Genomic DNA, 12,496 nt, shown 5'->3' on the forward strand with positions numbered 1-12,496 from the left:
ACATTTGACATTAATACAAAATGTTTTCTTTCTATTTTATCCTTTTAAAAATCAATGTATGGGAAGAAACTTAAATTTTTTTCCAGATTTTTTAATTTAAATACTATGTTTGGAGGCTATGATCAGCATCCTCAGAATGATATGAAGCTATCAAGAGAAATGATGGTTACTATTTTGAAACCAAATTTATTCATTTTCAAGTTTGGATTAAAGAATAATGAGAAAAGAGTTCTTGATAGATCGCCATGGTCATTTGAAGAAAACCTCCTTATCTTCAAAAGTATAATTTGCAAAAAAAAGATAGGAAAGAAATAAAAAACTTGGTATAAAGTGGGGTTCACATAAAAAAGGCAAAATATTTAAAAAAATTATGTATTAAATATAAAAAGTGAGAAAAAATAAAAAAATAAAAAAAAAACAAAAAATGACATGTAAATATCTTAATTGACTTCTTTATTTCATAAAATTTATCCAATAAAAAATAAATACCAAAAATAAAAAGATTGAAAAAAATAGAGAGAGGAGAAAATGAAAAAATGAAAAAAAAAGCTTGCAGAGGATGCGATGTCGACACCTCATAATGAATTTAAAATATTAATTTCTTAAATTAAGGTAAAAACTTTATTAATATAGCACATATATATGTAAAAAAATTAAATAATAATAAAATACATATTTTTATATTTACCTCAATACGGGTCAGGAAAAAGCATTCTAAATATGTTTTTGCATCAAACTTGTTTTTCTTAAAAAAAATTTGACCTGCCAAAAATTAATCTTGATTTTAAAAATTGTCTATTATCAAATTAAGATGAATCAAAACCTATCATGTACGGATTATTTTTGCATCTTTATTAGTTGACTTGTTTTATTGTAAAATTTATCTAATTAAAAATATAAAAAATAAAAGGGAAAAAAAGCCAATTGGGATGCCAGATCAATACTTTCATTGAGTTGTTTCATAAAATTATTTTAATAAAAAAGAAACACAAAAATGAAAGAGAAAAAAAACAAAGAAAATGGAAAAAGAAAGCTTATTAGAGTATTACATAAACATCTCAATTGAGTAGAAATTTATTAGATACGAATTGTTTTACCATTCTTATTTATCAGTTCCTTTCATTACAAAATTTAAGTAAAAAACAAAAGGATAAAAAGCAAGTTAGGGTACCTCTATATAGGTTTTTCACAAAGTTTATCTAAAATAAAAATAAAAAAAAAATAGAAAAAATGTATTACGTCGAGACTTTGAATGAAGGCAAACAAAAGTCAAAATGTATCAAATTTATATTATATTATATCTTAATTATAGATAAATATAATATTTTTATTAAATTAAGATATTAAATAATATATTTATTAATATAATAAATATATAAACATATTATTTAATAAATAATTAAAAATATATTTTAATATATATAGTAAAAATAAGACGAATTATTATAAACCAGCTTATGACTTGACCTTGATTGAAAAAATTCAATTCAATCTCAATTAAAGAACACACCTCTTCGATTCAGACAAGTCATAATCTATTAGATACATGTTATTTTGTTACCCATACCCCAATGCACATTTTTCTCAAAAAATTTATTCATCGATTTCATTTATTGTAAATTATTCGATAAAAAAATAAAAACAAAAAAATCGAAATGGCGAAAAAAGCCAAATAGGGTGGCATGTGTAGACACCCGTAATTTTTTTCAATAAAATCATCTAATTAAAAAATAAAAAAATAAAAGAAGAAAAAATAATAAAAACTAAAATGAAAAAAATGAAAAAGCAAAAAAAAAAAAGAAGAAAGTTGAGTTGAATAAGAAATCAGCGATGATGAGCTCTCCCTAATTGTTTTTTCTTAAAAAATTATTAAATAAAAAATAAAATAAATCTTTAAGCAGTAATATCAAATGAGCCTAACATTAAATAAGTTAAAATATTTAAAAAATTTATAAATATTTAAAAGGGAGAAATGGAAGAAAAATGTAAATAGAAAACTTATAAAAAAAAGAAAAAAAAGGAAGAAAATATTTTGACACATGACATGCCATTGGTATTAAGTTGGTGAGACAAAATAATTTAAAATCTAAAAAAATTTTATTTTATATATATATATATATATATATATATATATATATATATATAACACATTGCATACTCTTAGCATGAAGTGAATCCCATAAAAAAAATTAAAATATTTTTAAAATAAAAACATTGAAAAAAAAAACTTCATATAAAGTGGGATCCACTTTTAAAAATAAAAATTTTCAAAAATATTTATTAAATACAAAAAATAATTTGGCGAAAAATAAAAAAAAGCAAAAGTGAATAGTGTCATATTGCAACCTAAATAGCAACAACTACTTATAGTATATATGTAAAATTAATAGTATCAATTGTGTCTTAGTATTGTCTTATCAGCCTATGCACTTTTGTTTATAAGATCAATTTCCGAAGTAATGGTCAACAGATTGCAACCTTCCCTTGGCATGTTGGTGACAAAAAAACCAAAGTGCATTTGTGGTAGGTAGATTCATGACAACATTGTTGTTGCCCAATAAGTTTTTCTTCCCTTGAGATTGAAGAAAAGGGGAAGGAAATGTGAGGTGGCCCTTAAAGTGGGCATGAACAAAGCCTGTGATAGAGTGGAATAAAATTTTCATGAGATTTTTGTTCAAGCTAAGTTTTGAGCGGATTGGACTATGGAATGTATTAAATCTGTTTCCTACTCTCTAATAACCAATGGTAACCCTTCATGTACATCCCTTCCTTCTAGTGGTCTTAGAGAAGGGACCCTCTTTTCCTATATATATTTTTTCTTTTTGTGGTAGTTTGCAAAATTAATAGAAACAAAAGTTTATTTGAACTCATATTTGATTTAATTCAAATTTATATGAAAGAATCAATAATTTGAATTCGTATAATCTAAGTCTAAATTAATATAAATCTAAAATGATTCAAACTCAAAATTATGTAAAATTAAATTGATTTGACTTCAAAACTCAACAATTTGAATTAAAAATTAGAATTATCTCTAAATGATTTTTTTTTTTCAAGAAAACAATTAATGATATGCAAAAACCAAAAATGTGAGTAATTAGGATAGGATAGAGGGGTGGCAACAGAGTATTTAATAATATATAAGCAACTAAGAAATATTTAGATAATGTAGCCAAAATATGGAATGTTTAGAATGATCGGTTAGGATACTAGCTGTTGTTTGGAATCCTACAAGAGGTTTAAAACCATAATTTTTATTATTATTATTATTATTATTCTTATTATTATTATTCTTATTATTATTATTATGTCTCCGCCAATTGTAGATAAGAGAACGTATCCATTTCTGGCTATCAATTTTGTTATTTTCTTGTTTGAGCCGTCGAAAGATTCCTCGAAAGAAGCACCCTCAAAATATAGAGAATCTTACCATGGCTTAAGTCTCTAGAAACTTGACAAAACTAAGGATAATTTCATGAAAATCTTTCAACTTCCTTCTAAACTCTGGAATACCCTTTTCTGTCAGTACAACTTTCTCCTTGTAATCATCTTCAGCTACATAAACCATGCCTTGAACCTCCTCAGAATCCCACCAAGCACCAAGCACCATTTTCGTGTTATCCAGGGCTCTTCTTGGAGTGGTGCTTTAAGTTTCTTCTTGACCATAATAAACTCTCAAACGCCACCCTCAATTCTTTCATGTGTTTAGTTCTTTTGAAATTTGTGTTGCAAATCGTTTTTGGTAATAATCTTTAAGATCAGTTGTAATAGCAGTAAAAAGAAGAAAGAAAAAGCATCGATCATGGCATCAGCATTGGCTGGAGATGACCTTGCCAGGTCGATGAGCAGCCGGACAATGAGCCGGAGAATGAGTTTGGGATCAGGAAGTAGAAGAGGTTGGGCTTCAGCTAGTATCCGGGAGGCATGGAATAGTCAGACAGATGTTTTCCAGAGAAGTGGGAGGGAAGAAGATGAGGAAGAGCTGAAATGGGCTGCCATTGAAAGGCTTCCAACTTATGATCGTCTGAGAAAGGGCATGCTGAAGCATGTTTTGGATGAAGGAAAGGTTGGATATGAGGAAGTTGATATTGCCAATCTTGACATGCTTGACAAGAAAAATCTCATGGAAAGTGTACTGAGGGTTGTTGAAGAGGATAATGAGAGGCTTCTTATTAGACTTAGAGAGAGGAATGACAGGTGACTACTTTCTACATATACTAGCCTTTTTCTTTCTGGGATTACATTATTGCTTTGATAGTATAGTAGTTTTCCTTTTCTTTTCTTAAACTTAGAATTAATTGATGAATTGTCTATTAATAGATGTTAATCTTTGATTAATGAAAAGGGTGGGAATTGATGTTCCAAAGATTGAAGTTCGGTTTGAGCATTTATCCATAGAAGGAGATGCTTATCTTGGAACCAGGGCTCTTCCAACTTTGCTGAATGTAACCTTAAACACAATTGAGGTGATTTCTTCTCTCCCAAATGCTCCACCAAATCGGATTGCATTTATCTTTAACATTCTTATTTTATATTTATATTGTGATAAACAGGGTGTTCTTGGATTAATCAAGCTTTTCCCTTCTAAGAAAAGAGTCGTCAATATACTCCGTGACGTCAGTGGAATAGTGAAACCATCAAGGTATTGTTTTCATGCTTCTCAGGCTGATTAATCTGACACGTTGAGACTTTAGATGAACTTCAATTAATTCGAATTTTCTTGGAAATTTAACTCATTTTCTTTCTCTTACACAGAATGACACTGCTTCTAGGACCTCCCGGGTCTGGAAAAACTACATTGCTGCAGGCACTTGCTGGGAAGGAGGACAATGATCTAAGGGTCTGTTATCAAATTCAGTAGATAATATGAATCTCAACAATGTTTTGATTTTTGAATCCTTGAGTTTTTTTTTTTTTTTTTCCTACGGTTATATCATGATTAAATTAAAAACACAACTCTTTTGTTTCTTTCTGTCCTTGACCTTTGCCTTTCTCAATCCATTCATGAAGTTTCTTCTGAATTTATGTTTTCCTTTTAGCATATTGGTTTCTAGTTTACTAATGAACAATCTTCAATCTTTGAACAGGTATCAGGAAAAATCACTTATTGCGGTCATGAATTTCACGAGTTTATCCCTCAAAGAACAAGTGCTTATATAAGTCAACATGACCTTCACCATGGTGAGATGACTGTTAGGGAGACCCTAGATTTCTCCGGCCGGTGCTTGGGAGTTGGAACTCGATATGAACTCTTGGCAGAGTTGTCAAGGCGAGAAAAGCAAGCAGGGATCAAACCAGACCCTGAGATTGATGCATTTATGAAAGCTACAGCAATGGCTGGCCAAAAGACCAGTCTAGTTACTGATTATGTGCTCAAGGTTTGTTTATTGTTTCCTCCATTTCTTACTGCTTCCTAGTCTTCTTTAGTTTCCTGCCCAACAATATTCTCAACCTTTACTTCTTACAAATGATGTGGTAATAGATTCTTGGACTAGATATATGTTCTGATATCATGGTGGGTGATGAGATGAGAAGGGGCATATCTGGTGGACAAAAGAAACGTGTAACTACAGGTAAACTAATTGTATTTTATTTGAAAAGTTTTTATCATTTGCAAAGTCCTTGTTGTTGGCATTACACTTCGTAAAAACAAACTAAAAGGAGCTAGTTATGCAAAATGCAGGAGAAATGTTGGTTGGACCTGCCAAAGCTCTTTTCATGGATGAGATTTCAACTGGTTTGGATAGTTCTACAACTTTTCAGATTGTAAGGTTTATGAAGCAGATGGTTCATATCATGGATGTGACTATGATCATTTCTCTTCTGCAACCAGCACCAGAAACCTATGATCTTTTCGATGACATTATCTTACTTTCTGAGGGAAAGATAGTCTATCAAGGACCTCGAGAGAATGTTCTTGAATTCTTCAAAAGTGTGGGATTCAAATGTCCTGAAAGGAAAGGAGCAGCAGATTTCTTACAAGAAGTAACTTCCAGAAAGGACCAGCAGCAGTATTGGTGCAGAAAGAATGAACCTTATCGATATATATCTGTACCAGAGTTCGTGGAGCATTTCAACGCTTTCCACATTGGTCAAAAGCTTGATGATGAACTTAGAGTTCCATATGATAAGTCTAAAACTCATCCAGCTGCTTTGGTGAAAGAAAAGTATGGAATCTCAAACTGGGAACTTTTCAAGGCTTGCTTTGCAAGAGAATGGCTATTGATGAGGCGCAACTCTTTCGTATACATATTCAAAACCACCCAAATTACCATTATGTCTGTCATCGCTTTCACAGTGTTTTTTAGGACAAAAATGAAGGCTGGGAATATAACAAATGGAGAGAAATTTTATGGTGCATTGTTCTTCAGTCTCATTAACGTTATGTTTAATGGGATGGCAGAGCTTGCACTGACCATTTTTAGACTTCCAGTATTCTTCAAACAAAGGGATTTCTTGTTCTATCCAGCATGGGCTTTCGCCTTGCCCATTTGGGTCCTTAGAATCCCCCTCTCTTTGCTAGAGTCAGGGATATGGATCATCCTTACATATTACACAATTGGTTTTGCTCCAGCTGCTAGTAGGTATGAGAATGCAAAAATATCCAGTTACCATTTTTCCCTCCTGTGAGCTATGTCAATCTATAATTGTATTCAATAACACGTCAACAACGTTTCAGGTTTTTTCGTCAATTCTTGGCATTCTTCGGTATTCACCAGATGGCCCTCTCTCTCTTCCGCTTCATCGCTGCTGTTGGAAGAACACAGGTTGTAGCAAACACACTCGGTACCTTTACCCTGTTGGTGGTTTTTGTCCTCGGTGGATTTGTTGTTGCCAAAGGTTAGTACCTTTGTCTTTAATTTGGTTATACTTCTGTCCAGCAGAAATCAGGCATTTTGAACATATTTGGTTCAATACATTTGTCTATGGTTCCTTGAATGGTAATGAAAGATACATATACCTAGGTTACTTTATCATAATTGATATTATTGATTTTATAGCAACTTTTCTAATCTCCTTTTGCAGATGACATCAAGCCGTGGTTGATATGGGGCTATTATGCCTCTCCCATGTCGTATGGACAAAATGCCATTGTCCTCACTGAATTTCTTGACAAAAGATGGAGTGCTGTAAGATCTCCAAACAATATGCAAATAAAATCTCTATTATCATACAGAATGTAACTAGTTTATATTGATATTTTACCTATTTTTCTATTGCAGCCTTATCCTTTTCCATCTAATAAATCTACCACTATAGGGAAGATTCTTCTCAAATCCAGAGGCATGTATACAGAAGAATACTGGTATTGGATTTGTGTTGCAGCACTAATTGGATTTTCTCTTCTTTTTAATCTCTGTTTTATTGCGGCGTTGACATATTTGAATCGTAAGCTACTAAACTCATGCTAATATCCATTTTAATTAGCAAAGTACAGTTCTGGTATTGAAAATAATTTGAAAACAAAATACAGCTCTGGGAGATTCCAAATCTGTTATTCTGGATGAAGATGATGAAAGTAAGATCAAGAAGCAGTTATCTGATGGACAGCATAATTTGAAATCCATAGAAATGACTTCAACAACAACTGCTTCATTGTTTGAAGGTTTGACACGTTTTAACTTGACACTTCTATTCAAGGAAATTATGAATATTAAAAAGACAATCATTAAATTATCCTAACTAGAAACAATCTTCCAATGGCACTATTGGTTCTGAAGAAAGAAAAATTCTTTCTTCCTTTTGAGTAATATAGCCTTTTGTATGAGCTCCACTTTGGTAAGTTAAAATAATGATTGTTTAATTTTATCAGAATACTCATACACCTTAGAGCTATTGTTTTTATCATAATTTAAAGATGTCTGATTGCTTTGTGATGTCCATAACCTGAAATTTGTATATCGGAAAAGAACATTGGAGATTATGGTTAAAGGCTTAAGTGAACGATTGCAGGAACAGATATGGTAGTAAAGAATACGCCAGACAACTCAATTGATAGTGCTGCAGACCAAGCATCTACAAAGAGAGGAATGGTGTTACCCTTCCAACCCTTGTCACTTGCATTTGACCATGTGAATTACTATGTTGACATGCCTGCTGTGAGTCCCTTCTCCATATTTCTAGCAATTTTACCTTAAGATGAAAAAGATGAATATCATTTAATAAATTTGATCTAAATATTGGTTAAATCAGAACTATTGGCAATGAAACAAGTTCAACCTCCCGCATATGTCTTATGGCTGCAGTGTAATCTTTTTCAATAGTTCCATGTTCCTTCATAGTGATTTTCTTTTTTTTTTTTTTGCAATTGTATTTCGAAAAGAGGAAATTGCTATATTCCATTGATATCTACCTAAGGAAAGTATTGATCTTCAGGAAATGAAGAGCCAGGGAATTGAAGAGACTCGTCTTCAATTACTACGACATGTAAGTGGTGCTTTCAGGCCCGGTGTCCTAACAGCATTAGTTGGTGTTAGTGGAGCGGGCAAGACCACCTTGATGGATGTGCTAGCTGGAAGAAAAACCGGAGGATATATTGAAGGAACTATTAGCATTTCTGGTTACCCAAAGAACCAAGAAACTTTTGCTCGAGTTAGTGGTTATTGTGAACAAAATGATATCCATTCGCCACATGTTACTGTCTATGAATCTCTTGTTTACTCTGCCTGGCTCCGTCTAGCGAAGGAGGTTAATGCAGAAACACGAAAGGCACGTTTTTCTTTTAACCCAGATCTTAAGTACTGCATTGTATCTTCTCACAACTAGCTCAGTCTACTCATCATGAAATGCATAGAATCCTTTAATCCTCTTGATTTTTGTGTTTCAATTGAAAATGCATACTATGTCAAGCTACAGCTTGAAGTTCAAGAAATTTACAAAGTTCATGTTCTATTCATTTGTGCAACAGATGTTTGTTGAAGAAGTAATGGAGCTGGTTGAGCTAAATCCTCTCAAGAATTCTCTAGTTGGCCTTCCTGGAGTTGATGGACTGTCAACTGAACAGAGAAAGAGGCTGACAATAGCTGTAGAATTGGTTGCTAATCCATCAATCATCTTCATGGACGAACCAACATCAGGCCTGGATGCTAGAGCAGCTGCAATTGTCATGCGTACGGTGAGAAATACAGTGGATACAGGAAGAACTGTGGTCTGCACAATTCACCAGCCAAGCATAGACATTTTTGAAGCTTTTGATGAGGTATTCTGAAATTTTCAGTGTTGGAAACCTTTCATTCATCTGTTTTTTAAAGTTCCATTGCATTTACTTAAGAGATTTCCTTTTTGACTGCAGCTATTCTTGATGAAGAGAGGAGGACAAGTCATTTACGCTGGATCTCTTGGTCGCCATTCTCACAAACTTATAGAATACTTTGAAGTGAGAATCAATTCTCTGATCACATTGCATACATGTTAACATTGGTGTTAGAACTCTTTGAGATCTTGGTCACAACTTATGTCTAACAACTTTCTATAGGCCGTCCCAGGGGTTCCCAAAATCAAAGAAGGTTACAATCCTGCCACATGGATGCTGGAAATTAGTTCCACTGCTGTCGAGGCTCAACTTGATATAGATTTTGCTGAAATTTATGCTAAATCTGAACTTTATAGGTAACTGAAATCGAAACTACTATCTCATTGACTCCTGCCTTTTCTGCCATTATTCACCCCCATTTTCCCCTCTTCTGGGGCTGAAATAAGGTTGTAATTTATCAGGAAGAATGAGGAACTTATCAAAGATCTAAGCACCCCAGTGCCTGGAACTAAGGATCTTCACTTCCCCACTACATACTCTCAAGACTTCTTTACTCAATGCAAAGCCTGCTTCTGGAAGCAGTACCACTCGTATTGGAGGAATCCACAATACAATGCCGTCCGATTCTTCATGACATTTGTTGTTGGAATCATATTTGGATTGATTTTCTGGGGCAAAGGAGATAAGATGTAAGTAAAAAAATTCTTACTTTGTTATCATTGTGGTGATAAACAACCTACAGTGCAACATTAAAAATACTATAGATATTGAGGGTCTTCAATCCTTGCCCAGTACTTTGAAAATGACTTTCTTTGAACTTCACCATTAAAGGATCCAGCATTCATGTGCAGTACTGTTTTCCAAAACATTTGTTCTTCTATTCCTTAAGCTAAAACTCCATACACATGCGGATTAAATGGTTGTAGGTCCTACGATGCATTGTAGTTAAACATACCGGACAAGTGGGCATGCTTTTTCCTACACTTCTACTTGTTTTCTAGAAAGGCTTGAAATTATAAAAAGCTGCTCTAAAAAATTAGCAAATTCGATATCAAATGGTCGTTTTATGTAATCATATATTGTCTTAACAATGTCCTGTTTTCTTGTTCATTGGGAGACCAGTACCATATATTTTGGCAAATGGAATTATAAACGGCATTTCTTATTAGGAGTATATTTTTATGTCTAGCTTATTGGATTTCATTTAGGATAATTTTGAAAGCTGTTATTTTAACAGACACAAGCAACAAGATCTATTGAATCTGCTGGGAGCTATGTACTCTGCTGTCCTTTTCCTTGGAGCAACCAACACTACAGCAGTGCAATCTGTTGTGGCAGTTGAAAGGACAGTCTTTTATCGTGAGCGAGCAGCAGGAATGTATTCACCATTGCCTTATGCATTTGCTCAGGTAAAAAAGCTGAAATCTTAGCATAAGATAGATGTATGTATGCATGTATGTACATATAGAGAAAATCAAGACATAAGGGCATATGTAGCTGATATAACCAACATTGTTTTATACCTTGCAGGTAGCAATAGAGGCAATATATGTTTCAATCCAAACATTCGTATATAGTCTACTACTTTTCTTAATGATTGGATTCCACAAGGATGTTGGAAAGTTCTTCTTGTTCTACTACTTCATATCCATGTGCTTCATGTACTTCACACTGTATGGCATGATGCTTGTAGCTCTTACTCCTAACCATCAATTTGCTGCCATTGTCATGTCCTTCTTTCTAAGCTTTTGGAACCTCTTTTCTGGTTTCCTCATCCCTAGAACGGTTTGTATGAAAAGATGAAAACAATCATTTAAATTCTAATGCTAAGCTTTTCATATTTTCTATTTTCTTATCTTATATCATTTGAATATTTTCAGGAAATTCCAATTTGGTGGAGATGGTACTATTGGGCTTCTCCAGTGTCATGGACAATCTATGGACTTGTGACTTCCCAATTGGGTGACAAACTTGATATGGTTAAAATAACAGGAGAATTGCCAATGACCGTGAAAGGTTTCCTTGAGAAACACCTAGGCTTTAAGCATGATTTCCTTCCGGCTGTTATTGCTGCCCATATTGGTTGGGTCCTTCTTTTCTTATTTGTTTTTGCCTATGGAATCAAATTCCTTAACTTCCAAAGGAGATGAGAAAATGCCCCAACGTTTTCTTTGTTTACGTGATTCTGGATGAATAATTGTGTCAAGAGGAGAATATTAATTGTCTCTCCTTTAATTTTAATAAAAAAATTTGTATATCTTTGAACATTAGTTGGGGTACTCATATCCTACATTTGTAATTTGTTATTCCTTGATTTGCATTTCATTGAAAAGCTTTTCTATTATTATTGTCTGCCATGTCTTTTATATATATATATATATATAAGGGATTATAGTTTGAAAATATGATAAAGAAACTCTAACTAAGTTGAATATCACTTTAAAGATAACTATATGAATTAACTTAAATAAACCGTGAATTTGTCTACCAATGTCATCTTTAATATTCATTTCTTGTGAGCATAAAAGAAACAAAACATATCATTCTTCCTCTTGTTGTATTCTTTTATGATTCAAGGTCGTTATCCATATTTAGAAAAGTTAAGATTCAAGTTGCAAATTTACTTTTCCTATTTTTTCTTTATATATCATGTACATAAAATTATAGTAAATAACGTTATAATGATTTCTTGTGATATTTATAAATTATATGCTGCTATATATATATATTTTTTGGATAATGTATAAAGAATTTTCAGCTTTAAATGCCATTGCTTCTGTTTAAAAAACACATATATGACAACAAATGTGTGTAACAGCATACACGTGAATGGTTGATAACTAATATAGCAGCAAAATCAAATTAAAGATTTGCGTCTCAAATGAAAGACAATTTTTCTTGCGTATGTAATATGAATATAGGAATAAATATGCCATACAGTGATAGACCAAAACTGCAAACTGCTGTTAAATAAGCATGTTAATATCTTAGAACTCGTACAGCAATACTGCAAAATGATTGTTGCATTTTTTCTGTTTTTGAAGTTTGAACAAAGCTGGAGGTATAAGTTTGAACAAACTGATAACCTACTCGAATTTGAAAAAAAAACACTTCAAAGTTGAAACAACAAATCTAGAACAACAACCGAGAGTTGTAGATCTCTTGGTCTTTCAAAAATAAGTTTGGGTCTATCTATATCAAATTAAAACTTTCCAAAATCTCAGGTTGATACTGTAAAAGTTG

At 32.6% G+C, this 12,496-nt stretch overlaps 1 protein-coding gene across 1 annotated transcript; it reads left to right on the forward strand.

Moving 5' to 3' along the window:
- The first annotated feature begins 3,398 nt into the window (after nt 1-3,398).
- LOC111309898 (pleiotropic drug resistance protein 2-like) lies at nt 3,399-11,459 on the forward strand. The gene is made up of 20 exons (XM_089748550.1): nt 3,399-4,197; nt 4,346-4,466; nt 4,554-4,642; nt 4,756-4,840; nt 5,088-5,378; nt 5,483-5,573; nt 5,684-6,584; nt 6,680-6,840; nt 7,027-7,130; nt 7,224-7,389; nt 7,475-7,519; nt 7,969-8,099; nt 8,377-8,709; nt 8,909-9,199; nt 9,293-9,376; nt 9,476-9,609; nt 9,715-9,942; nt 10,491-10,662; nt 10,784-11,038; nt 11,134-11,459. The coding sequence occupies exons 1-20, from the start codon at nt 3,803-3,805 to the stop codon at nt 11,401-11,403; spliced, it is 4,347 nt and encodes a 1,448-aa protein (XP_089604676.1). The 5' UTR covers nt 3,399-3,802; the 3' UTR covers nt 11,404-11,459.
- The last annotated feature ends 1,037 nt before the right edge of the window (nt 11,460-12,496 follow it).

This window comes from Durio zibethinus, chromosome 19 (assembly GCF_047325235.1).
Source record: "Durio zibethinus cultivar Kanyao isolate XHJ-2024 chromosome 19, ASM4732523v1, whole genome shotgun sequence".
Lineage (NCBI taxonomy): Eukaryota > Viridiplantae > Streptophyta > Magnoliopsida > Malvales > Malvaceae > Durio > Durio zibethinus.

Bases quoted from the DNA above. Each gene is read 5' to 3' on its own strand.
- LOC111309898 (XM_089748550.1), top strand. From the start codon at position 3,803: ATGGCATCAGCATTGGCTGGAGATGACCTTGCCAGGTCGATGAGCAGC. The intron at 6,585-6,679 runs GTATGAGAATGC...ACAACGTTTCAG, and splicing joins TTTGCTCCAGCTGCTAGTAG to GTTTTTTCGTCAATTCTTGG. The intron at 11,039-11,133 runs GTTTGTATGAAA...GAATATTTTCAG, and splicing joins GTTTCCTCATCCCTAGAACG to GAAATTCCAATTTGGTGGAG.